The sequence below is a fragment of the Phyllostomus discolor genome, chromosome 8, assembly GCF_004126475.2.
Source record: "Phyllostomus discolor isolate MPI-MPIP mPhyDis1 chromosome 8, mPhyDis1.pri.v3, whole genome shotgun sequence".
NCBI lineage: Eukaryota > Metazoa > Chordata > Mammalia > Chiroptera > Phyllostomidae > Phyllostomus > Phyllostomus discolor.
Window position 1 is genome coordinate 39,063,250 of NC_040910.2, and position 25,029 is coordinate 39,088,278.

The window sequence follows — 25,029 nt, forward strand, 5'->3', positions numbered from 1 at the left end:
GCAGGCGCAGTCCCGTGAGGAGGGGAGTGGCCCGGGAGCGCGGGGGCGTGGCGGCGGCACGCAGCGCGCCGGCGCGGGGGCGTGGCCGGCCGCGGGAGCGCGCGCGGCTGTGGAGGGCGCGGGAGGCCGCGGAGCCGCGATAGCCGCCATATTAAGGAGCGCGGAACCGGGGACCCCGTCAGTGGCGGCTGCAGCCAGACCCAGGGGGGCTGCGGACAGTGGAGGCGGCGCGGCGCGGCACGGCGCCGGAAGAGGCGGGGCCGACGGAGCCAGCGGGTGACGGGAGCGAGCCAGGTGAGGTGGCCGGAATCTGGGGACCCGCCCCCACCCCCCGGGCCCGAGCCGCGTCCCCCGAGACGGGCCGGACGGCGGCACGGACTAACCCAGAGCCCCCTGGAACCGAGCCGACCGGCCATGCTGCGACCCCCAACGTAGGGCCATCCAGGAGGCTGCAGGACCCCCGAACCTCGCCACTTAAGTTAAGCTAGGCCAAGTGTGATCTCAGCATCCTACTAGCGTCTTAACTCCCAAATCCTAGCTTCACCCCCAAACACGGCCCTGAGTGATCTCTCCAACCCGGGCCACCTGCAGCCCTCTACTCCACAACCCTTTTATAAACATGGGACCAAGTCCTGCCCCCCCAAAGTCAAAAACGAGGGAAAGTCTCCTATCCCACGCCCAGAACAGTGGGCCCATGCCCTGATCTGTACTATTCATCTCTGGCTTGTCAAACCCGGGTCTTCCAAGTTCCTACTATCCCAGCCCAAATTTAAACAGTCCCCCATAGCTGTTGCGACTCACCCAGGTTCGAACCAGCCCTCGCCCCACTAAAATTCAGTCTGAGCTTTATGGACCCTGAATTAAGCAGGCTGAGGTGTGGAGACCCTGTCTGTCTGGGCGCCCGTTGTATTCACCGCACCCCTCTCCGCTCCTGACATACAGAAGCACTTGGGCAATGCGGTTTGAATGCATAAGTGCTCCTCGCACTCCCAGCTCCTCTGTTTTCTAATCCTCTACACTTCCAGCTTGACCCATTGCAGCCACCCAGAATCAAGCTCTCCCATTTTGGCTCTGACCCCACAAAAATCTAAGGTGACCTGTCTGTGCCCAACTGCTCTGAGATCCAGACAGGTCTCTCTCTTCCTGCAAGCTCAAGTCAGCCACCCCAGGCCCCCCACAACTCCCAGCCCTGCCCCAAGGGTGGACTGCCCTCCCTTGCTAGAGCTGTTTTCTCCTATTAAAAACTGTGCCCCGCCCGACTCCTGCATTGGTCTTGCACCATCTAGACCCGTCCCCAACCCAGTGCCTGAGACTCACCACTGCAAATGTCCAGCCTAAGCCTGTTTTCCCCCCAAATCATCCTTTTGTTCAGGGTGCTTTGCAGGCTGGGAACTAGGTCCCCTTATCCCAGTCCACCAGGAGATGTTCTCATGCCTCTTGCTGGTGAGGCCGTATCTGCCCTTTACCACCACCGCCACCACCCAATCTTAATATAGGTGTTTTTTTTATAGTTGACATACAGTATCATTACTAGTTTCAGGTATACAACATAGTGATTAGACATTCGTATACCTTGTGATCTCCCCATATCTGAGCCTCCTTCCCAAACCTGGCCCTGCATGACCTCCCCGACCTGAGCCATCTACAACTCATGACCTCCCACCTCCTTCCCACACTTACCCTCCACAAATGTTCAGCAAATACCGGGTTGACCAAAAAATCCGTTGTTTTTTTCCATACAATGGGTCTAGGAGTGCTTAGTTTTATTTCACTTGAAACAATTTTGTTAGATTATATTGTGACAGCTGTCATATCATATGCATTTTTAAAAAGCTTAGCAAAATTGGTGAATTTTTGTGCAGCCATTTTAATATTGAATATAGAAGAAAATATGCAACATTTTTTTGGTGTATTATGCTTTATTATTTCAAGAAAGGCAAAAATGCAACTGAAACACACAGAAAGATTTGCGCAGTGTGTGGAGGAGGTGCTGTGACTGATAGAACGTGTCAAAAATGGTTTGTGAAGTTTCTTGATACCATTGACAACATTTTGGCTGGGTAATTTTTTGCTGTATGGCTGTCTTATGCATTAGAAGATGTTTAGCAGCATCCCTGGCCTCTAACCACTAGAAGCTGATAATGGAAAATAGCCAACATATTCAAATATCCAAATCAATAGTTATTGGTAAAAACGAAAAATATGTCTTTATGGAAAAAACATAATGGACTTTTTGGCCTACCCAATAGCAGGTCTAGCTTTGCTCGCCAAAACCAGCCCCCACCCCATGCCCTAATCTGTGCTTTTAGGAACTAGCCAAATCTAGTACCCATATGGCACCACCCATAGTTACTACAGTATTGTTAACTATATTCCTTATGCTGTATGTTACACTGTTACTATTTTTATAACTGGCAATTTGTGGTTCTTAATCTCTACGGTTTCTTACCACACTTTAAATGAGGACTATTCACCTAAAGAAAAATCATCCACCTAGCATACATACCCCAACCTCCCTGGAGTGGAGACAGGTGTGAGGAACTTTGAAAAGAAGGCGGTTGGGTGGTGTCCCCTGGAGGTGGGAGCAGGATTTGGATGGTGGAAGCTGATGAGATCCTCTGGGGATGGTTGCTAGAGTGGTACATTGTCCCCTAGAATACATCCTAGACTACTCATTGGACAGAATTTCTCCTGGGCCATCAGGGCCTTTGATGTCAAGGGTCCCTTCTGTGTTGGCCATAGTGTACTGGCATTTCCTTCTGAATCAAGAATGGGAGCAGGTGTGCTGGCCACTGCCGTCTTTGTGAAACATGTGAGGTTGAATTACCCCAGGAGGGTTTTGTTAAGGAGTCCGGTCCTCCGCCTGCCTAAACCAGGGCTCCAGGCCTTGGACAGCTTGGGCCAGTGTCTCAGTTGTCTGTGCTGGACAGTCCCGACACCCCTTCTCGCCCCGCTCTATAACTCAGACCCCATGTGCTAACTGATGGTGGTGGGGGTTGGGGCTGGGGGAGGAGTAATTGGAAATAAACAGGAAAACCTAATGAGTCTTCAGAAGTGGGTCTGCATTGATTTCACACCATCTCCTCTGTCTCAGCAGAACCCACCCACCAGTGCTAATTATTGGGACCTCTGTCAGGCAGGTTTTGTACACTTGGCACTCCTGAGTTTGGGGAGGTCCAAAGTGGGTTTAGTTGTGGGGACCTTTTGCTCAGTGCCACTGAGAAGGATGAAGATCCAAAGTCACTCTCTCTGGAGGGCCAACTTGGGGATTTCTGGTTGATGTCGAGATCAAGGGACTTGGTGTTTTAGGAACTGGCCAAGCTGCAGGTCCCCTGTAGTTTTTCTTGAAGCAGAGGTTCTCAACTGGGGACATCTGTCACGCAGCGGGTGCACCTCACAGCGAGTGACCTGGCCTCAGCGTCAGCAGCACTGATGGGGGAGACCCTGGACTAGAGTCCAGACTATGAGTCCTGGGAGGGCAGAGACTTCGTCTCCGGAGCCTGCACAGTGCCTTCTCGAGGCTGGAGCTGGAGCTGGAGCCCATGGCTTGAGTGGATGCTGAGGGCCAGACCCATTCTGGGGTTGGTACAGGCAGCCCGCAGAGCTGGGAAAGGAGTGTTTGGTGGCCCCTCTTCTGCCCTGAGAGTTCCCTGTGGTCTGATTTCTATCGAGTCACCAGCCTCAGCGGCCCCCTGCTCATCAGCTCCACTGGTAATGGCCCTGTCCACCCTTCACTCTATCTCCCTGAGGGTCGGGTCACTTCAGCGCCTGCCCATGCCTGCAGACAGGAGCTGGGCAAGTCCCGCAGCTCCTCATCTAGTGCAGACCTCTCTTGAGCACTGGGACTGAGCACATGGCCAGAGCTCCCCCTTATGTGGCACTTTTGCTAGGACACTTGTGCCCTTGACTGACTCGGGTGAGTGGCTACTTTCTCCTGCCCCAGTTTCCTCACATGTGACTGGAACAACAGGACACACTGCGCATTGCGTCATTCAAGCAGTACATGTAGTAAGTGGTGCCCCTGCCCAAATAAAGTAGAGTGTAGAACCCACTCTCCTGGCTCTCTGTGCATTCTCCCTGTCCTCCTATCTCTTTCACCGGCCCTGCTTTTTATTATGTTATTAATTTGTGTTAGCAACAGCTTTATTCAGATACAATTCTCATGCCATACAACCCACTCATTTAAAGTGTACAATTTGTGGTTTTCAGTATGTTCATAAATTTGTATACCCGTCACCACTATCTAGTTCCAGAACATTCTTATCATCCCAAAAAGAAACCCCTTCCCCACTGACAGTCACTCCCCATCCCCCTTTCCCCTGCCTCTGACAACCACAGACCCACTTTCTGTCTCTGTCGACGTGCCTGTTCTGGACATTTCACATAAATGGAATCACACGTGTCTGGCTCCTGTTACTGAACATCATGTTTTCAGGGTTGTAATGAGTCAGCGCTCTGTCCCTTTTCATAGCTGAATAATATTCCAGTGTGCAGCTGCATTTTGTTTAATGTTTGAACTGCTTCCACCTTTTGCCTGTTGTGGATGGAGTTGCTACAAACAGTCAGGAACAGGTTCTTGTGTGGTGGCTCTGACTGATCTGGACTCAGACGCCTCTGGTCCTGGGCATATGCTCCTCAGTGGCTTGCCCCTCACCCTCAGCTTTCTGTCCTTGCTTGCTGCTGGTGCTCAAAGCTGACTCCTGGACTCTAGGTCTACGCAGCCAGTGACCAGTTATCATCTCCTGAATGTTCATTTCTCCTCTGCACCTCAGGTTGAGTGTGTCCAGAAGAGGTCACCCTTTCCTCAGATCTGTCCAACACCTCCTCCCTTATAACCCTAGCCTCACAAGGAGCCCCTTCTGTCCATAACCCCCATCTTCTCAGGACTGCCTCCTTTCTCACGTGGACAGGCAGGCACCGGCTCGCTGGCTCCCCTGCTCACCACCTCTCTCCCTGGCCTCTACACTACACCACTACCAGCCTCTAAACCCATATCTGATTGTGGTTGACCCCTGGTCCCTTTCCCACCTCCAGCCACCAGCCCTAGGAGACTGCCCTTGTGGCCTTCCCACTTGTCCATCCCTCTTCCAGCCCCATACGTTCCGTGCCCCAGCCTCCTCAGACTGCTGCTATAGGGTTCTATAAAGCTGCAGGCCATTCCTTCTGGACCCCGTGCCTTTTTATGCGTGCTCTTCCTAGATCAGATGGATCTGGGAACCACTGCTTTGTGACTCTCAGGGAGGTCTTTTCCCTATGGGGCCTGTCAGCCGCTGCAGAAAGGACCAGGGTGCATTTGTGCTGTCTCTCACAATAAGGAGAGGCCAGCTGGGTGGAGGATAGAATGGTGAGTGTAGGGAGAAGGGTAGATGGCTGGGTAGAGGGTATTTGTCTGCCTGTCTGCCCTTTCAGAAGGGCTGAGCAACTGAGAGAGGTTAGCACTCATATATGGAGCCTGCTGGTGTATGGAAGCAACTGTTTCTCCAAGGGTTTCCCCTAAAGCAGGGGGTCTCCACCGGGGACCACATCAGGAGACCTCTGTGGTTATCACAATAGAGGGTGTTTCTGGCATTGAATGGCGGCCAGGGATGCTCCTCAACTCCCCACAGTGCACAGGATGGCTCCACAGAGAATGACCCATCCCTGATGACAGTGCTTGGCAGGGGAGAGTGGGGGAGATAATCCTGCCCTAAACATAGTAGGTTTTTTCTGCCACCCCCACCTTGGATCCATAGATGAGAATAGCAGTGAGACAGACTGAGGAAGGGCTTTCTGACATTCAGGCTGCTTGTTAGGGGGTGAGCTCCTTGTCCCTGCAGGTGTACAGGCAGATGCAGAGTTGTGAGAGGGTTCCAGGAACCTGATGGGGCTTAGTCTGACCTCCTCTAAGGCTCCATCCAGCCTTGGGAGTCAGCCCTCTGACATCAATCACAGGATCACATAAATGATCATAAATCATTTGGGTATCATGCCCAAGTTGACATTCTTCCTTTACTTGGGGTTTGGGCTGCAGCAGACCCAAATGGCCTCTCACTCTGCAGAGAGGTGGGAGACAGAAAGGTAGGGGCTTACCTTCAGGTGTTGTTTCCAGGGCTTAGAACAGCAGTTCTCACCTGGGGTGTGTGCAGCCCCTCTGCCAACAGTGTCACCGTGGGTCCAGAGAAGAGGTGTCGATGGAATTCTCAGCCTCTGGTCTGTGGGTCTGGGGAGTCAGTGACTGCAGGTCTCTACTTTCCAGCTCCATGGTCAGCTCCTAGGACTACCTGCACGTGAACACATGCATGTTGGAGTGTGCTCCTCAGGCGCCCCCACCACAGGACCCCAGAGGAACTTGGCTTGTGGCGGATTACATCAGCCACCCAGGAAAGGTGTGCCAGCTCCCCTCTGCGTGCTTTTGCTTTTGTTAGGGGTGAGGGGCCACTAGCTTGTGTTCTCTCAGGGTGCGGCCACTCCCCTCAGAAGTCCCAGTTTGTGCCTCATCTGTCGTGGGGCCAGGCACCCCGGGTTCCAGTCCAGAGTTCACATCTGTAAGACCACAGACCAGGCAGCCCATTTCCTCCCATGTTTTTTCTTTATTTTTTAAGATTTTATTTATTTATTTTTAGAGAGAGAGGAAGGTAGGGAGAAAGAAAGGGAGAGAAACATCAGTGTGTGAGAGAAACATCTATTTGTTGCCTCTCACATGCACCCCAACCAGACCACGCTTGCAACCCAGGCATGTGCCCTAGACCGGGAATCGAACCACTAACCCTTTGGTTGTCAGGCCAGCGCTGAATCCACTGAGCTTCAAAGGCAGACTCTTAAGAGCAGCTGTCATTTCCACCTTTGTCAACAGCATGGGAGGAGATAGGGCCCCATTTGGCCACCTGGCCTGCAGCTGTGGCCAAGAAGTCATTGGAGCAGCAGCATCTGTGGTCACCAGGGCACCTCCCATGTCACACTGCCCAGGCGCACTGTGTGATGGAGGAGCAGGAAGCAGGTGTGTCTGGGACCTATAGTGCACCTTTCCCTGGGCCCATGGAACGGCTCCCACTTCCTAGCATCTCCTTTGAGTCAGGCACATGCTTCACAGAAGTTGTGCCTGGCTTCACAGCAACATAGGCAGTGTTATCCCCTTATCCCGACTTTCTAGATGAAGAGGCAGGTTCAGAGAGGAGAACTTGCTTGTCCAAAACTATGCAGCCAGTAAGGCTTGAAGCCAGCGCTTACAGCCAGGTCTATCTCTCTGCAAAGCCTCCCCTTCCTCTGCTACACACTGAGTAACTGGCTGACTGGCTGTACAGTGTTTTGGTTTGCTGTAGTGGAAGTGGAGGGAGCCTCAAGGGCTACACACAGGCTTGCCTGAGCCAAGGCAAAAGAACAAGGCCAGGGACTTGTCTCGTAGCCTCCCAGATCCAAGGTGAGCAGAAAATTGGACAGCTCCCCTGCTTCTGATTGGGTCTGTATCATATGGAATTTCACCAGCCTCTTAGAGAATGGCTGGGAATAAGACGATGGCCCCTGGGCCCCTAGAGTGATCCCCCATCTTTCCCAAGACGAAGGGCTTGGTTCAAGGCCCATGGGTGGTCTGGGGATGCCTAGAGCCACCTCCTGGTCTCCTAGTTCCTCCACCTATGTGCCCGTCAGACAGGAACACTTTTCTCTGGAGGTTTCAGGGACCTGTGAAAGTCTGCCCCAAGATGACAGTTCCATGGAGAGCCCCTAGTCATTTGTCATTGTGACCCCTAGTTGGATGACTCCTGCAGGAAGTGCCTGGTAGAGATTCACACATGGTGTGATGAGCCATCCAGGGCAGTCCTTTGAGCTTTAGGCTACTGATGTGTTCTGTGCTGAGCCGAGGGACCACCAGCCGTGGGAGCACTGTGACCTGAGCGGTCACAGCTGGTGGGGCTCCAACCCCAGCTGCACCCACTGCCGGCGCCCTGAGTTCCTCAGTGTGAGAAATGGAGAAGGTCACGGCTGGGGACAAAATTAAGTAAAGCCCGCTGAGTGCTTTGAGCTGTGCTGGCCCATGGAGGGGTGCAAGTGGGGTTTGCCACTGTCATAGTCATTTGTGTTCTGATGGTCTCTCTGTGTGGCCAGGAGCAGTGTCCCATTCACCTGGGACCCTGGTGCCCACACAGGGTGTGGCCGGGTGAGTACCTGGCCACTCTCACTGTTGGCTGGTGTGACTTCCTCCCCAGAGGGACAGTCATTCCACCTCCACCTGGAGCATTTGTGGCTGTCATGAATGCTTCAGGCATTGAGGGGTTAGGACCAGGAATGCTATTCCACCCCCCGATTGTGCCCCAGATGGCCCCCACAGAGAATGACTGGACCCCTAGGTCAGCACTGCTGGAGGGTAGACTGTGGTGTAACCCATTTTGTAGGTAGCACATCCGGACCACAGTCAGCCTGAAAACACTTGAGTCATGGAAGATGTGTCACGGGAATGTCTCATTTCCTTTGGCTCCTTTAAGAGCCTTACAAAATACAAAAACAGTGGGGACCAGTTTTTCGAGATAAGCAACACCTCAAGGCTTGAAACCTGGCTTCAGGAAGTAAGAGCGCTCTGACCCCAGGGGCCTCGGGCCTGCTGCGAGCTCACAGGGTGTGTGCCTATGCCGTGCCTAGCTGGACTGGAGGCCCTGCGCACCTGCAGCACTGCCCTCCATGTCCGCGTCCCCCTTGAGGAAGCCTCAGAGACAGTTTGTGACATGCTGCGTGCTTTGTCATCAGTTGTGCCCAGACAGGCCCGTCCACCTTTTCTCATTGGTAAGGTGGGGGAGGCCAGTGGATAACTCAGTGGCATTAAAACTTTCTAGTCCTGCTGTTCCTTACATGGGGCCCCAGCCCACCACTGGCTTCAGCTGGAACAGAGACTCGCAGGTGTTGGCACAGGGTTGCCGTCAGGCCCCTTTGGCCGGGCTGACTCCAGGGTCAGCCCACATGTGTGCCATTGTCTCAGCCAGCAAGTATCCTCTGTGGCCTGGCTCTAGATGTGGTATCTTGACATTTGCAACACTGGGGCTGGGTCATTCTCTCTGAGGGCCATTCTGGGCACTTTGAGGGGCTTGAGCAGCACCCCTGTCCTCTACCCATTCGGTGCCAAGAGTATTACCCACCATGAGACCACAGATGTCCCCAGGCGTTGCCCGGTGTCCCCTGGGGGCACAGTCACTCCAGTGAGAACTGTTGGCATTATACTCAGAGTAACCTGTCTTCATTAAGTATCTGGTGAGTGAGAACCAGGTGAGCCCTGCAGGACCTGTGAGGTCAGGGTAACCAGGAGCAGCAGGGACAGCCCCCTCAGGAGGTCGCAGTGCGCCAGTGGGCAGCTGAGTCGAAAGCAAGGCCCCAGCTCCATTGCCACTTGAGTTGGCCTGGCCAGGGTGTACATGTGGTCATGCAGGAGGGCAGCTGCAGGCCATTAGGCAATCCCTGCCCTAGCCATGCGGGGACCTCATTGCAACCTTTTCAAGTGAAAAAGATTGTGCCCCTTCCCCAGAGGAACAGATTGAGGCTTGTCTGAAGCAGTGGCAGAAGGCAGGCCTCCTGGCCCTTCATTCTAGGGTACCCAAGGGAAAGGGGGGCTCTCCTCTTTAGGGCTGGCTTGGTGTGTGAATGATACCCATTGACAGTACCCTGCAGAGGGAACAGTGGCCATGGGAAACGGGGCAGCCAGGGCTTTGGCCACTTCACCCAACCAGGGTCACCAGCCTGCAGTTGGCACCCTTTAGGGCACAGCCTCCCAGGTCAGCAAAGTGAGTACCTCTCCAAGACGAGGATTCTCATGCTGCCACAGGCCCTGCCCCCAGCTCCCCCTTCCCCAGTCACAAGGCCTTGCAGATTGTGTTCAGTGACTACTTGTTAACAGAGAAATCACTACTTTCTCTAATATTCATACTGCAAAGGTAGCAGAATGTTCTGGTGCACAGCCAGTTGTGCTCTGACCACTGAGACTCTTCCTGTCACATCATGCGCTTGTGCGGTCCCATCTTTTCCCAGCTGGTTTACATCTCTGAATAGCTGACACGTTCTCATGACACAGGGAAACAAGGCTTCCTCCGTCCTCTGACCCCTGTCCTCTAGTTCCTCTTCCTAAAGCAACTTCTGCTACAAGTTTGTTCTCTAGCCTTCCAGAACTCTCCCTGCCCCACAGTGCTGCTCTCGCAGGCAGTGGGTCCCCGAGACCCTGAGGCCTGCCCTTTGTGCTGCAGTGTCCCCTCAAGGCAGCTGCTGAGGTCATTTCTCATGGCCTGCTCTCATAAGCTGTCTGCACGGAGCAGCTCCATGCACAGGGCTTTGCATACGCACGCCTGGAGTTGCTGAGGGCAAATTCTTAGAAGTAGAAACACGACATTGAAAAGGATGTGCTTTTTTAGATTTTGCAAGCAGTTGGCAAACTGCCTTCCTTAGAAGTTGTACTAGTTTCAGCTCCTGCCAACAGCACAGGCAAGCAGTCCCCTTGCATTAGTGGCAAGGGCGTGTCCCCTAATCTCAGAATCAGCGGAGGCTGGCAGGTAGAACTGCCTTCTCCAACAGTGAGGGTGAGCACTTTTTCCAGGATTGGTTGTTCATGTCTTGTGCCACTTTGGTCAGTCCTCCAGGTGATAGATATTTTTCCTAGTTGTTTTTTATTAAAACATTGTTTGTGGTGTCTTTGCCTTATAGACACTTTTTATTTCTCTGGTGATTAATCTACCAGCCTTTTCTCTTACAGGTTTGGGGTCTTTTGTTCTTCTGTGGTGCAGCAAGCAGCAATCTTAGAGGAAGTGGAAGGGGGTGATCCTCAGGCTGGCACTGAGGTGTGGGTGTCCCCTGAGGTCCCGGTCCTTGGACTAGGACAGCCTTCAGTGCTCTCAAATGAGCTGGTCTGCAGGCTGGAGCAGGGCTTCTGGGCTGCTGGGCGGGTCTGGTTGTGTGTGTGTGTCTGTGTCTGGTTGGACCTGCTAGGTGCCATTCTCCTGAGATCTTGGTCTGTGCCCATCTCGTCTGTGCCCCCCTCTACCTTCTTCCTCATCAGGAAAACCACGTGAGGGGTGTGGGGCAGGGTGCTCCAGGAGGGCGGCAGGAAGGCTCACCCTGTCAGGGATGTTACCTCAATTTACCAGGTTAGAGCCCAGGTTAGAGCCTGGGAAGAGTTAGTTCAAGAGCTATTCCACCTTGCCTGCGACCCCAGGGGTCCCTGCCCCAGTGGGTTCCTGGTCTTGGAGAGACCATCCGAGGCTAGGTTCTGGGATCTAGTGCCCCATCCCTACCCCCTCCAACTTGGCCTTTCTTGGATAACTAGATGTTAGAGCCACTTTTTAAATGGGCTCCCTGGTAGCAGGTGCCACCACCTGAAATCATTCTCCACCTAGTTCCGTGTTTCTGGCCTGCTGCCTCTGGTATAGAAAGAGCTCGGGAGGGTGGGACCATGTTCATCTCTTTGCCTGCACAACCCTGGCACTTGCCCCAGGCCTCTGGGCAGGCACTAAGAAAATATGTGTGTTGGTGGAATGAAGACCCAGTGCCTCTTCGACAGACACAGGGATCTCCGAAGTCGGAGGAGTGGTGGTTATGGAGAGAAAAGTGAGACAGAAGGTTGGTCAGCCGTCTGCAGTGGGCCACACAGGGCCGGGCAGAGAGAAGGCTCCCAGAGCCTGTGTTAGGCGCAGGCACCTCAGGAAGCCTCTCAGCAGCCACCCCCTAGAGAGACCCGGGAAGGAACTCCACGGTGTGGCCACCACCTCCCTCTGTCCTGCTCCATGTGTGTCCTGCAGCTGCTGTAACAAGTCACCACACACCTGCTGGCTTAAAACAACATGAACTGCCCTGGCTGACGTAGCTCAGTGGATTGAGCCTGGGCTGCAAACCAAAGTGTCGCAGGTTCGATTCTCAGCCAGGGTACATGCCTGGGTTGCAGGCCATAACCCCCAGCAACTGCACATTGATGTTCCTCTCTCTCTCTCTCTCTCTCTCTCTCTCTCTCTCTCTATCTCCCTCCCTTCCCTCTCTAAAAATAAATAAATAAAATCTTAAAAAACAAAAACAAAAACACAACATGAACTTACCTCACAGTAACGGAAGCCAGGGTCTGACATGGGTCTCACAGGGCTGAGACTCCGTCTTGGGCGTGGGCAGTGCGGGCCCTTCCCAAGGCTCCAGGGGAAAATAGTTTCTGGCCGTTTCCAGTTCTAGAGGCGCAGCATCCCTGGCTCATGGCCCCTTCCTCCGTCCTCACAGCCCATAGCACTGTCTCTTCCATCTCTGACTGACCCTCTTGCCTCTCTCTTACGAAGACCCTGTGATGACATTGAATCCTTTGCCTAATCCAGGATCATCCCCCATCTCAGGGATCTTGACTTAATTCCATCTGCAAAGTTTCTTTTGCCATGTGAAGCGACATGTTCACAGGTCCCAGGGACTAAGACCCTACACATGTGGGTGAATTTCTGGAAACTCTCTGGCCCTCCGCAACCAAGTCTAAATGGTGAGAGGCTGCCTACTGCACGGGCTTCTGTAGGTGGCCACATCCAAATGTAGCAGGCAGGCAGAGGGGCAGCTGATGTGCTGGTGACAGGAAGGTACACCATGCTGGACATACGTTCTGGACTCAAGACGGTTGTAGCGCTCAGCCAGCTGTATGGCACTGAGCTTCTTAACTTGCCCTGGGAAGCCAGTCTCGCCAGTCTCCCACTCTCTGTCTCTGAGGAGACTACAGCATTTTGGACTCTGCTTAATTTCTGGTTTGCGGAGCACGTCCCAGCTATAGTCTGGGGCCGGCTGTCCTTTATGAAGCAGACCGGCCCCACCGGCCTCAACGTGGTGCCGTTTGTCTGTGAATGGAGGTGGTCTCCATGGGAACGGAGCTCATCTGGGCCCAGAAGTTTAAACAACTGTCACCCACAATGTGACTGGTCCCTGCACTGAGTCCCCTAGGGTCATTTCCTGGGGAGGCTTCTCACTCTCCCAGACTCCATTGGCTCTGAGCCTCCCTGCCTGGGGAGAACGAGCTGCTCGCTCTGTCTGGAACAGTTCATTTTAGGCAGCAGAAGCTTGGTGGCTTGCACTGCGTTTGAAAGACATGGGGAGGGGTGGCTGCTGAGCACAGGCACCAAGGCATGATGGCCTCCAGCCTGTCCCCTGAGGGCTCACTGTCTGGTGGGAGGCAGATGAGGCCCCTGGCAGTGCCAGCGGGGGAAGTTAGCCAGCCTCTCTGGGCCTCATTTTTCAGTCTGCGAGGTGAGGGGGAATCAACTGGCCCACCTCTGGGAGAACGCCTGGTGATGGTTGGAACTTACTGGAACAGAGCTGTGGCAGCTCCTTTTTGTGTTCAGCCCCCAGTGGACCCCACTCAAAGGAGGCTCAGTCAAGGTGGACCTAGAGTTCAGCCTTGGTTTCCACGCAGCCCGGTGCAGTGGTCATCGAGGTGATTTGGGCCTTTTTTGGGGGGGGAAACTGTCCTTTGAACAGGTGCCTCCACCTGGGACAGACACAGGCATCCCCATATCCCATTTATCTCTGCTGCCACAGGATTGGTCAGGTGTGGTGAGGGCACACTTTGGGGAGTTGGTCAGCAAGGCCTAGTCATTTGGGGGAACCTGTTGGGTGAAGAAGGCAGGTACATTCTGGGGCAAGCCAATGGGTGAACTTCCAGCTACGCAGGGCTGACCTAGGCTGGGCTGGGCTGGCAGGAGGAGGTAGAGGTTGGGGGTGTGGCCCAGCCCCTGGAGAGGTAAGGAGGACCCAAAGGAGGGAGACAACCATCAGCCCTTTTAAGAGTCTCTCCCATGCCACAGTGGACTGAAATGTGTCTGGGGACCTCTGCCAGGGCAGGGTAGGTGGAGGGGACAGGAAGAAAGTAGCCAAGAAGGGGTGGCTGCTCCCGACAGCTTATCTAAGATGGAGAGGGCTGAAGTGCTGTGGTCCCACTTTCTCACTAAAGCAGGAAGCCTGCTGTCTGCTGAGGTGGGGGACAGTGGGACTTGGGGCTGCAGGCTAGTGCAGGCTCAGAGGGGCTCTAGGCTGTGGAGGGAGGGCTGTGGGCACACTGGGGTATTACTGCCCTTCCTTGGTCTTCACATCCTGATGTGCATGAGGGTGTGGGTGCCCGGTTCATGATGCTGTGCAGGGGGAGCACAAGATAAAACGTGCAAGCCCACTAATGTGGGGTGTGGCAGGCATACACTGTGATGACCAGTGACTTGGTGCTGTGTCCTGACCAAGCTGCTGGCTTCAGGACTGGGCCGCATCAAGGTGGCCCCATGTGTCCGGTAATGAAAGTGAGGGACAAGGACCTGGCAGGCTAGAGCTGGTATTCGGCCACACAGTGTACGTGGTCTCTGTGATGGGCCCAGGAATCCATCGGAGAGGCCCACCTCAACATCTCACAGCCTTCAGGCTCTAGCTCTTCCTCCCCTCCTTCTGTTTGCTGAGGTCTCCACCACCTGGTGGAGGTCCTTCCAGACCGGACTGGCAAACATTTTCTTCTGAAAGCAGCCAGGGGTGTGGCTGTGGGTCTGGCTTGTGCCTGGCCCCTGGTTTGCCATCCTCACTGCAGAGAACAGCCCTTCTCTCTGAGGCTGCCACTCACCTCTGCCCCATCCTAGAATGCGTACAGCCATTCCTCACATCTCTTTCCTCTCTAAAATGTTGTTTTCCAGCCTCTTTTTGCTAGTGAGCTTTCCTCTTCCTCAGAGAGGCCTCCCTGGTCCCCATCAGCCCCAGCAGACTTCTGTAGTGCATATTGACCCACACCGATTTTGTGCATAGGACACACAGGCTGCCCTGCTTGAGGAACAACCCTCAGTGGTACTGCCCATCTGTGCCCAGCCTCGCACCTCCCTCTCAGGCCACATAGCCCTTGAGTGGCCCATGGCCTCAGAGGATCTGAAACAGGAAGGCAATGAGATGGGGGGCCTGGGTTAGAGGAGGAAGGGACCTGGGGCAAGGCTTTGGGGGCAGGAATGGGGGAGCCTTGCCCTTACAGCCAGGATAAAAGTGAAGGGTCCTGTCATAATGGCCCTGCGGAGGACAGAGAGAAGTCCTGTTTGTCTCAGTTGTGCCTCCCTGTGACTTCCAGAGCCTCTGGGGTACAGCCAGGCCTGAGCTCTGGGCTCCTGGGAGGGAGAACCCTGTCACATGGTAGGGGCCTCAGCTGTTCCAAAGAAGTGCCCTGTGGTCACCAGGTGGTGGTGGAGACCACTGCCCATGATGCTGAGCTGTCCTGCCCTTCCTGCCCCAGGCTGACTTTGGCTGGCAGAACTTGGCAGGCTGACTTGGTCAGCAGCCATACCTGCCGTGCCTCACCATGGACCAGGACTATGAGCGGCGACTCCTCCGGCAGATCGTCATCCAGAACGAGAATACGATGCCCTGTGTGAGTACCTGGCAGTCAGCCCTACCAGCGCTGGCCTGGCCTGGCCTGGCCTGGTGGAGCGTCAGAAGACGGGGTGGGGGTGTGGTTGGCCCCTGAGCTTCAGCCCTCAGCAAACAGAAGGAGGTGCTGTGCAGGTGAAAAACATCCTCTCACCCTGGCCCTGGCCCGTGTGGCTCAGTTGGTTGGGCGTCATCCTGCAAAGTGAAAGGTCACTGGTTCGATTCTGAGTCAGGCCACATGCCTGGATTGTCGGCTTGGCCCCCGGATGGGGTGCATAGGGGAGTCAGCCTATTGATGTTTCTCACATGGATGTTTTTCTCCCTCTCTTCCCCTCTCTCTAAAAATAAATATCTTTTTAAAAAAATCCTCCCCCAAAACTCCTCCATGGCGATGCCACAGCCCACCTCAGCATGAACTCCCATCAGCACTTCAGCATACCTCCCCACTGCTTATTCTACACTGCACCTGTGCCTCCCAGACCGCAGGGGGCACCGGCGCTTCCCGTGGGGCTGTAGTTAGGACTGACTGGGGATGGCAGAATGTGAGCCACCTTCCCATTTTCCAGACCAGACATTGAAGGGCCCAGCATCGCACAGCTGGGGTTCCACTCCAGCTCCACAACCTGTGCAGGGGAGTTGGCCTGGGGGTAACCAGGATGACGTGGGAGGGGACACGGTGCTGGGACACGGGAGCCTATAGGGCAGGAGTGACAGGGCTAAGGAGCCTGGGGAGGATTCTTCCTGTCTCTTCAAGCTTCTGATGTTGCTGGAAATCCTTGGCTTTTAATTTATTGGGGGAGAGAAAAAAACATCGATTTGTTGTTCCACTTATTGATGCATTCATTGTTTGCTTCTTGTATGTGCCCTGACTAGGGATCAAACCCACAACCTTTGTGTATCAGGACGATGCTGGAACCAACTGAGCTACCCGGCCAGGTCTAGTCCTTGGCTTTTAGACCCATCACTTCTGTCTCTGCCTCATTTTCATATCCTGTCTTCTCTGTGCCTCCGGCTCTCAAGGACACCAGGTGTTCATTTTAAGAGCCCATTCTGCTCCACTGTGACCTTGTCCTAACTCAATTCAGTCTGCAGACACTATTTCCAAATAAGAACTCGTCCCAGTTACCAGTGGTTAGGACTTCAACCTGCCCTTTTGGGGGACACAGTTCAACCCACAGCAAGTTGCTTGTAGATCAAGGACATTCACCAGCCAACTGAGTGGGGTCAGAGGGTTGGCCAGAAGCAATGCATCACCTTCACGACTTAGTTCAGGTGGTGGGGTGATCATTCTGTGGGAGAAGATCCCCATGTGTGGGAAATGGGGGTGACAGGGCAACAGTTTAACTGTCTGTTCCCTGTCTGCTTAGAAACAAACAGAGCCACCTTGTAGTGTGCTGGTGTTTTGCTGTCGGGAAGCACCCGAGTACAGACTGACCTCTTCCTGCCTCTTGAAGCTGCCAGCAGGGTCCCACCCATGACTTACTTACCCAGATGTTTTACCTCTGCCCCTTGGGTTTCTAAGATTGAACCCCTCATTCAATGGCCAGAGGACAAGTGCAGCAGGTGGAGTGGGTCAGGCTGGGGCTCCCACCCAGCCTCACCCTGCTATCCTTTCAGGTCTCAGAGATGCGGCGGACCCTGACGCCTGCCAACTCCCCTGTGTCCTCCCCCAGCAAGCACGGGGACCGCTTCATCCCCTCAAGAGCCGGTGCCAACTGGAGTGTCAATTTCCACAGGATCAATGTGAGGGCAGAGGGTGGGGGGAGAAGTACCACTGACCCTGCCGCCTGGGGCAGGGCCAGGCCATTCCAGCTCACTCCTCCCTCCTTTCCCTCCTCCTCCCACAGGAAAATGAGAAGTCTCCCAGCCAGAACCGGAAAGCCAAGGATGCCACCTCAGACAATGGCAAAGGTCAGGAGTCAGGGCCCCAGACCCTCTGTTTCACCCCCTTGCCTGGTCCCACCCCAGCCTCTCAATGTGTTTGGTTGCCTACAGATGGCCTGGCCTACTCGGCCCTGCTGAAGAATGAGCTGCTAGGGGCTGGCATCGAGAAGGTGCAGGACCCACAGACAGAGGACCGCAGGCTGCAGCCCTCCACGCCCGAGAAGAAGGGCCTCTTCACGGTGAGCCTGCCAGCTGTGCCCACACTGACCACGGCTTACTGCTGGGGACAGAGATCTCTGTCCTACATGACTTGACCTAGTCTCAGCCCTCACCCCAGCAGCCGGTGCTGTGTGGCAGCTCCTTTAGGCCACACAGGCCCGGCCTCCCCGGGTTCCTCCTCTTCACGCACCAGCCCGGCTGGGGCCCTCAAACCCCAGAGAGGGCAGGAGAAGGCAGGACCAAGCCCATTTAACCCCAAGGCTTGCCCTGTGACCCTCCTGGATGCCTGCTGAGACGAAGGTGACCCTGGGCAGGTGCTCAGGTACCGGGTGAAGGGGCAGTGGCCTCAGGAGAGCTGCCCTGTAGAGCAGGTTCATGCCATCCCAGGTCATGGGGGCCCCTGGCAGTGTTGGAAAGGGCCTGGCTTTGGTCCTTCAAGGTGGCTAAGGGGCTGGTGGCTGCAAGGGTGACTGAGCATGTTGTCAGTCACTGCCAAGGGGAGGCCTGGTTTGCTTCTCTGAGTTCCTGGAACCCAGGACACCCTCAGTTAGAGGTCCTCCTGGTTAGGATGAGCACCAAGGGCCACTCTCTCACCCAGCCACCAAGAACTCAGGGTGTCAAAGCTTTGGGGTTTGAGGTTCCTGAGCTCTGGGGCCAGGGTGTCCACTCAGTAGGTGTGTACCCCCCACCCAGTATTCCCTCAGTACCAAGCGCTCAAGCCCTGATGACGGCAATGACGTGTCTCCCTATTCCTTGTCCCCCGTCAGCAACAAAAGGTAAGTCTGGGTCTTTGAGAGCTGGGGACGGGGCTGGGTGGGTAGCTGGGCAGTATGGAAGAGCTGCAATTAGTCCTGAGACCCCTCACCAAGTCACACTGTTGGCCTGAAGGCTTTAGGTCCAGACTGGGGAAGGGGGAGTCAGGGAGACCCCTCTGGAGGAGGTGCCAAGCAGAGGGGACAGTGTGGCTCTTAAGGTTTGGGGTGGCCAAACGCCTGAGGGTAAAATGCTTATGTCCATGGGGGCACCCACAGTTTTGGGATCATGTGGACAGAGGGACAGGATGAGTGGGAGGAGGTACACCAAGGACTGATGTGAACCAGGGGTAGTGACATTAGCCAAGGAGTATTGCTAACCACGTGGCTGATTGACATAGAATCACTGTCTTGGCTCTCCCTACAGCCAGAAGTTACTGCGGTCACCCCGGAAACCCACCCGCAAAATCTCCAAGATCCCCTTCAAGGTTCTAGATGCACCTGAGCTGCAGGATGACTTCTACCTGAATCTAGTGGATTGGTCATCTCTCAATGTGCTCAGTGTGGGGCTGGGCACCTGCGTGTACCTGTGGAGTGCCTGTACCAGCCAGGTGGGTGCCCCGGTGCCTGCAAATGCGTACAAGTACTCGCATGTGTGTGCCTCGGGGTTGGGGGTGAGGCTTCCAGTAGCTGAGCCAGGCTGGCCTGTGCGAAGGATGAGCATGGCTGGTGCTCCCAAGCCCAGAGCAGCACTGCGTTGCCCTCTCGTCCCTGAGGCCTACCCTCCAAGTACAGACTGGAACTCAGGAGTAGTCAGCAGGTGTGAGTGGGGCCCCCTGTGCCCCTCCTGCTGTGGGCTGTCTCCTGTGTTGATTTGGAGCCCTTGCTCCCCAAGTTTGCCCTCTGCCAGTGTCTGCAGAGGAAGGGAGATCGGTGTTTGGGCCCGGCTGAGCTTGGGGGCTGTCCTACCCCACCCACAGCACTAACTCTGAGCTGCTGCCAAGCCCACCATAGGCTTGGACCTATGAAAATGCCCTGGGGCAGGGGGTGCATTTCCAGAGATTAATGCAAGTGGGTTCAGGAGAAGGTGACTCCCTCTAGAGAGGACTGCTACCTGTTGGACGCACCCCTGGGTGTTTGATGCATCTGTGTGAAGTCCTCATCACCTGAGGATCCCTCCCCAGACTTGGCAGTCACTCATCCCTGTGCTGGCATGTGTCCCTTGCAGCCTTCAGCCTCCTGGGCACCCCAGCTTCATTATCTCAAGTGCCAGCACTGATGCCAGTGCCCATGGGCCTGAGGTGTGACTGAGTGAATGAATGAATGAACAGATGGATGAATGGACGAGTGGATGGTCAGGACCTTGAAGGATCAGCAGACAGCACAACAGCGCACACCGACTGCTCCCTCCTTTCCACAGGTGACCCGGCTCTGTGACCTTTCTGTGGAAGGGGACTCAGTGACCTCCGTGGGCTGGTCTGAGCGGGTCAGTACACGGCTTGCTCCCCAGCGGGGTGGGGCTGGGCAGGGGAGATCTGACTGGGCCTTGCTGTCAAGGGCCCTCCACAGTGTTCGGGGGTCTGGACCCAGAGTAGCCAGAACCCAGCCTGGAGGTCTTGTCCAAGCCCCAGGGTGATGTCTACACCCCACCTGTCCCCAGCCTGATAGAGATTGTTACAACGACAGGGTTGCTGGCAGGGCTGCCAGACAGAGAGATGCAGGGTTGGCCACAGCCCCACAGAGCTCCATCCCCCGACACCAGCCAGCAGGCAGCCTGGCCTCAAGCAGGCGAGTCCACACATTGAAGTGCGTGGGTCTTAACTGTGTGTTGGCTGGATTTTGACAAATCCATGCTCTCTGTGACCATCTAACCAGGAAGTTGTGGAAGGGAGGGAGGGGGCAGGGCTGTCCCCTTGACACGAAGGGACATATATTAAAGATCTTTTAAAGAAATGGCCCCAAGGTCCCACAGCAAGGAGGGAGGAGAAGACAATCCAGGGAGTCTGTCTCCACACCCGGGCCTGATGCCCGCTCTCGCCCGGGTCCTTGGTCCTAGGGGAACCTGGTGGCTGTCGGCACACATAAGGGCTTCGTGCAGATCTGGGATGCGGCTGCAGGGAAGAAGCTCTCCATGCTGGAAGGCCACACGGCGCGTGTCGGTGAGGAGCCCAGGGTCCTGACGGGTGGCTGTGATCCCAGGGGACGGGAGTGACACTAGGCACGAGCAAGTGACAATTCTCAGAGCACGCTGTTCCCAAGAGGCCAGGCCTTGGCCTCACCCCACCTTCCGCCTGGTCTCTAGGGGCCCTGGCCTGGAATGCTGACCAGCTCTCGTCCGGGAGTCGGGATCGCATGATCCTGCAAAGGGACATCCGCACCCCACCCCTGCAGTTGGAGCGGCGACTGCAGGGCCACCGGCAGGAGGTGTGTGGGCTCAAGTGGTCCACAGACCACCAGCTCCTCGCCTCAGGAGGAAATGACAACAAGGTAGACTCCCTGAGCCCCTTACTGTCCCGACCTCTGGATTGACCCACCCACCAGGCCTTCCCCCATCCATAGAGCAGGGATGACAAGGGTGTGCCCCCAAGGGAGGAGCACAATGGGTTGGGGTAAGGCTATTCATCTTCCCCTTGGGGGTTTGCCTGTGGACCACAGCCACCGGGGGCCTCACAGCTGCTGCCCCCCGCAGCTGCTGGTCTGGAACCACTCAAGTCTGAGTCCTGTGCAGCAGTACACAGAGCACCTGGCGGCCGTGAAGGCCATAGCCTGGTCCCCACACCAGCATGGACTGCTGGCATCTGGCGGCGGCACGGCCGACCGTTGCATCCGCTTCTGGAACACACTCACAGGGCAGCCACTGCAGTGCATCGACACAGGCTCCCAGGTGTGCAACCTGGCCTGGTCCAAGCATGCCAATGAGCTGGTGAGTATTGGACACAATTTGTGACGTGCAGGAGAAAGTGTAGGAGCCCAGCACAACCTCCCCTGGGGTCCTGGGGTGAAGCCCGGCCCCTACCACCCAGGTCATTGAACCAGACCACAGTCTGGAAGTGCCTGTTCCTGATCCAGGCACCCATGCCTGCTGACCACCAGGAGAGGCTGCCTGAGCTTTGGGTGCAATGTAGCTTCCTGTCCCCTCCACTCATCAACCGGAGTTTGGGGGCAAGGGGCTGGGTGGGTCCAGATATCTTTGCTTTTTAATGTGTGCATCAGGGATAGTAGACAGGCTTTTGTGTGAGTCCTGGGGTCATGGGCGGCAAGCCCCAGGCTCTGACAGCACCCTCTCCATCTCCCAGGTGAGCACGCATGGCTATTCACAGAACCAGATCCTGGTCTGGAAGTACCCGTCCCTGACCCAGGTGGCCAAGTTGACTGGGCACTCCTACCGGGTTCTGTACCTGGTGAGTCTGCACTGGCGGGTCCCAGACTCAGCGCCAGACCCTGGGGAAGGCAGGGTGCAGACCTAACCGGCAGCCTCCCCGGCCTAGGTCTGTGAGGTAAGGGGCGGGGTCATCTAGGCCAGCTCCTGTATCTGAATCCAACAGCAAGGCGAGTTCGTTCTGCTTTCAAACATTGGTTGTGTCATCACTTTTTGAGTCTCCCTTCCTGAACTCCCTGGCCTTGTGAGGAAGGGCAGCTCTGCCCTGCTGGCGATCTCCACACATTCGTTTATTATTACCAAATTATGTGTATGAGAAAGCACAATTAATCCCATTCCACTATTTTCTGAGTGGTTGAAAATCTCTGAGAATAGTTCATCACCTACTTACTTGCATGTGCTGGGGACAGGAGCCCCTCCTCCAACACAGTCCCTCCACAAGGGTTTTTCTTTCTTTCTGGAAGAAATGTTATGTGCTTACCTGTTGTATCCTTTGCCCAGGTGCACAGAACAGACTTGCCCTCCTGGGTGGGGGATGGGGGCGTCCTGTGTTTTGGCTTTGGTGGGAACCCAGCCCCCAGCACTCCCCTCCCGTCATTGATGCCATCCCTGGGGCCAATTGCAGGGCACAAGTACACTGAGGGTTTCCTCCCACAGGCCATGTCCCCTGATGGAGAGGCCATCGTCACTGGTGCTGGCGACGAAACCCTGAGGTTCTGGAATGTCTTTAGCAAAACCCGTTCGACAAAGGTAAAGTGGGTCGGTATCAGCGCCAGGTGTTTTCCCCGTGCGCGTCCCCTCGGCCTCTCCCGGGGGCTGTCTCCACTGCCACCTGAGCAGCCCTGTTCACCAGACTCTGCTGTGACTTCCCCCTGGGACCCCTGCACCCCCGTCTCTACTTCTGCCTCACTCTGCACCCCAAGCCGGGGTGCTCAGGGCACCAGGGAACAGTGGTGCCTGCTCCTCCTCTCGCCCGAAGCCCGTTTCCCCCGGCTGCAGCTCAGCTTTCCCTCCTGTGTGCCCTGCAGGAATCCGTGTCCGTTCTCAACCTCTTCACCAGAATCCGGTAAACCATGGGCCGAGCCATCAGGGCAGAGGAGCACCACCTGTCATCACATGCATGACCCTCCCTCCCCGCACATGTCCCCGGAGGAAGCAGCCGGGGTGGGCGGGAAGCCGGGCCCGGAGAGACCCTGAAGATTCTCATTAAAGCCTGATTGCGAACCCTGTCGGCGATGTTTGGGGCGGGGATGTGGTCGGGCACCGGCAGGCTCGGGCTCCAGCTCCCTCCACACTGGGTAGCTCCGTGGCCCCAGCTCTGACACTAGGATGGGGATGGACGCCTCTCTGGACCCCTGCCTGCTTCCCTTTGTGTCCATCACCACCTTGTCAGGCTGCATGCTCTTCTCAGAAGCATGAGTTCGCCACCACTGCTACACCACCCACGCCTGCGACAGGACAGACAGCTGGACGCCAAGCCGGTCAGCCAGGGAAGGGCCCAGCAGTAGGACGGTTCAGGTCAGCCCATGGATCAACAGGACACTCCTGCTAGGTCTCTCTGTGGCCACCTCTGCTGCCCCTGTGCCGGCAGCCATCCCGGTGACTTTGCTAGGGGCCAGGTGTCAGGAGCAGGCCCCAGGCAGGCTGTGTACCAGAGGAGGTCATCTCGAGATGGACTTGTTCAAGGAAAACTGAAGTTTGGTCCACTTGCCGTCATGTGCTTGCCCTGACCCTGTACTGTCCTTGTCACTAATGGGGTCACAGCTGAGCTCTGTCACCAGCAGGACTGTAGTGCCTGTGCCTTGTGAGTGTACAGATCCAGGCGACCTCAGGGTGGTGCCTCGCCCTCCTCCATCAAGCTGTCCCATTGTGCCCTGTCTGTGTCCATGGCCACGGGGGAGCCAGGGAGGGGGTGCTCACTGGCCCCCAGAAGCTCCCTGATTTTCCCTGCCCCTGCCCCCACCCTGTTGTCCTCTGCCCAAGCTGTACCTGGACACCACCTCATTCCCAGACCTGGAGAAATTGGAGGGAGAGAGGTGCACCCAGTTGTAGGCTGAGGTGGGGGTCACCCTGGCTCTGCTTCGAGGCCCCACTCCTCCAGTGTCCCCTCCCCTGCAGTCGGCCACATGTGCATGTGTATATATGTATTTGTGACTTTGGTTTGTTTTGTGTTTTGTAGATGGGCTCCAGAAATGTTTAAGGCTAGCTGGGGAGGACCCAGCCCACCCACTATGCCTGGGGATGACAGGCGTCTCAGCTTTTAAAACCTTCATTTAGGAGGGGCCATCAGCTGAACCTGCCTGGGCTTGGGGGAAGGGTGGGACCCCACCTCTCCTGCCCCCTCCCGGCACCTGCGTGCCACAGCCTCAAGCAAGGACATTGTACATAGATGTGTGCGTTTCAATGGGTCGTCATTTTTGTGTCTTTTTTTTTTTTTTTAATAAGAAAACAATCCTTTTCCTACCACTCCCTCACCCTGTGCAGCTGCCGAAGAGCTCAGCGCTGGCTCTGTGTGAGACCCGTGTGCCGGTGGAGAGCTGTCTGAGGGATGCCAGTGTCCCTGACCTCATGGTCTAGTGGGGGTGAGGACGGCGTGCACTCATACCAGACTTGCAGTCCAGCTGAGGAAGAGGTGCCACAGGCCAGGGATGGTGATCACATGCAGTGAGGTGTAGGGGTGGGGGAAGGAGGGCCTCCTAGGGGCTACAGGCTGTACAGGAGCTCTCATGCAGGGCAGGTGGTGTTGCCGCCTCCACCTAACAGGACTAGAGCCAGCAGTGGGGGTGTCACTCACCCAGTGTCTACACCTGGGGAAGGTTGATGGGTGGGGTGGAGTAGGGCAAGGTCTGTCATGTGTTCTTTGATCATCAAAGGTAGCTTTTTTGGGAAAGGAGCTGTGGGTGAGGCAGAGGCCAGTGCAGCAGTGAGAGCAGTGAGAGACCAGCAGGGCCTTGCAGCTGCTCAGGACTGGTGGAGCACCCCAGGCCCTTCCCTCCAGATAAAGAGAGGTCCCTGTCCTAGGCACTAGGGACTACAAAACAGACCATATTCCAAGACCTGCCCTGGTGGAGTTTCTGTTGGGTATGAGGGAGCTGTGTGCTATGTGATGGAGGTAGGAGGCTTTGGGAAGGGACAGCTTTGAATCCAGGGCTTGCAACAAACCTGGAAACGGAGAAGGGCTTGAAAAAGAGCAGGAGACACCTGGGCAGAGGGCTTTCCAGGCAGCCCTGGGTAGGGCAGTTCCTGATGTGTTGGAGCAACAGTGAGGAGGCCCATGTGGCTGGAGCAGAGTGAGTGGGGGGAGAGAGGCGGTGAGGCAGGGAGAGGCCTGAGCAGGTCATGCAGGGCCTTGTGGGCCATTGGAAGGGCCTGGGCCTCTACCCTGGGGGAGGTGGGAATCCTGGTACTGAGTCGAGAAGGGAAGATTGCTGTGTGGGGACCTGACCCCTGGTGCAG

At 55.8% G+C, this 25,029-nt stretch overlaps 1 protein-coding gene across 2 annotated transcripts; it reads left to right on the forward strand.

Moving 5' to 3' along the window:
• The first annotated feature begins 92 nt into the window (after nt 1-92).
• Nucleotides 93-24,996, forward strand: FZR1 (fizzy and cell division cycle 20 related 1). 2 transcript variants are annotated; one of them, XM_028519271.2, is made up of 14 exons: nt 93-294; nt 15,206-15,340; nt 16,957-17,082; nt 17,187-17,250; nt 17,335-17,462; nt 18,136-18,218; nt 18,622-18,805; nt 19,615-19,680; nt 20,251-20,353; nt 20,497-20,681; nt 20,884-21,117; nt 21,491-21,595; nt 22,231-22,332; nt 22,602-24,996. In XM_028519271.2, exons 2-14 carry the CDS (start codon nt 15,272-15,274, stop codon nt 22,641-22,643), a joined length of 1,491 nt encoding a protein of 496 aa, XP_028375072.1. In that variant the 5' UTR covers nt 93-294; nt 15,206-15,271; the 3' UTR covers nt 22,644-24,996. The 2 variants fall into 2 exon arrangements, with proteins under 2 accessions (XP_028375072.1, XP_028375073.1); XM_028519272.2 differs by having other exon boundaries at nt 94-294; nt 22,231-22,323.
• Nucleotides 24,997-25,029: the final 33 nt, after the last annotated feature.

Coding starts and splice junctions, on each gene's coding strand:
- FZR1 (XM_028519271.2), top strand. CDS start 15,272: ATGGACCAGGACTATGAGCGGCGACTCCTCCGGCAGATCGTCATCCAG. Junction 20,682..20,883: donor CAGGAGGAAATGACAACAAG/GTAGACTCCCTG, acceptor TGCCCCCCGCAG/CTGCTGGTCTGGAACCACTC. Junction 21,118..21,490: donor CCAAGCATGCCAATGAGCTG/GTGAGTATTGGA, acceptor TCCATCTCCCAG/GTGAGCACGCATGGCTATTC.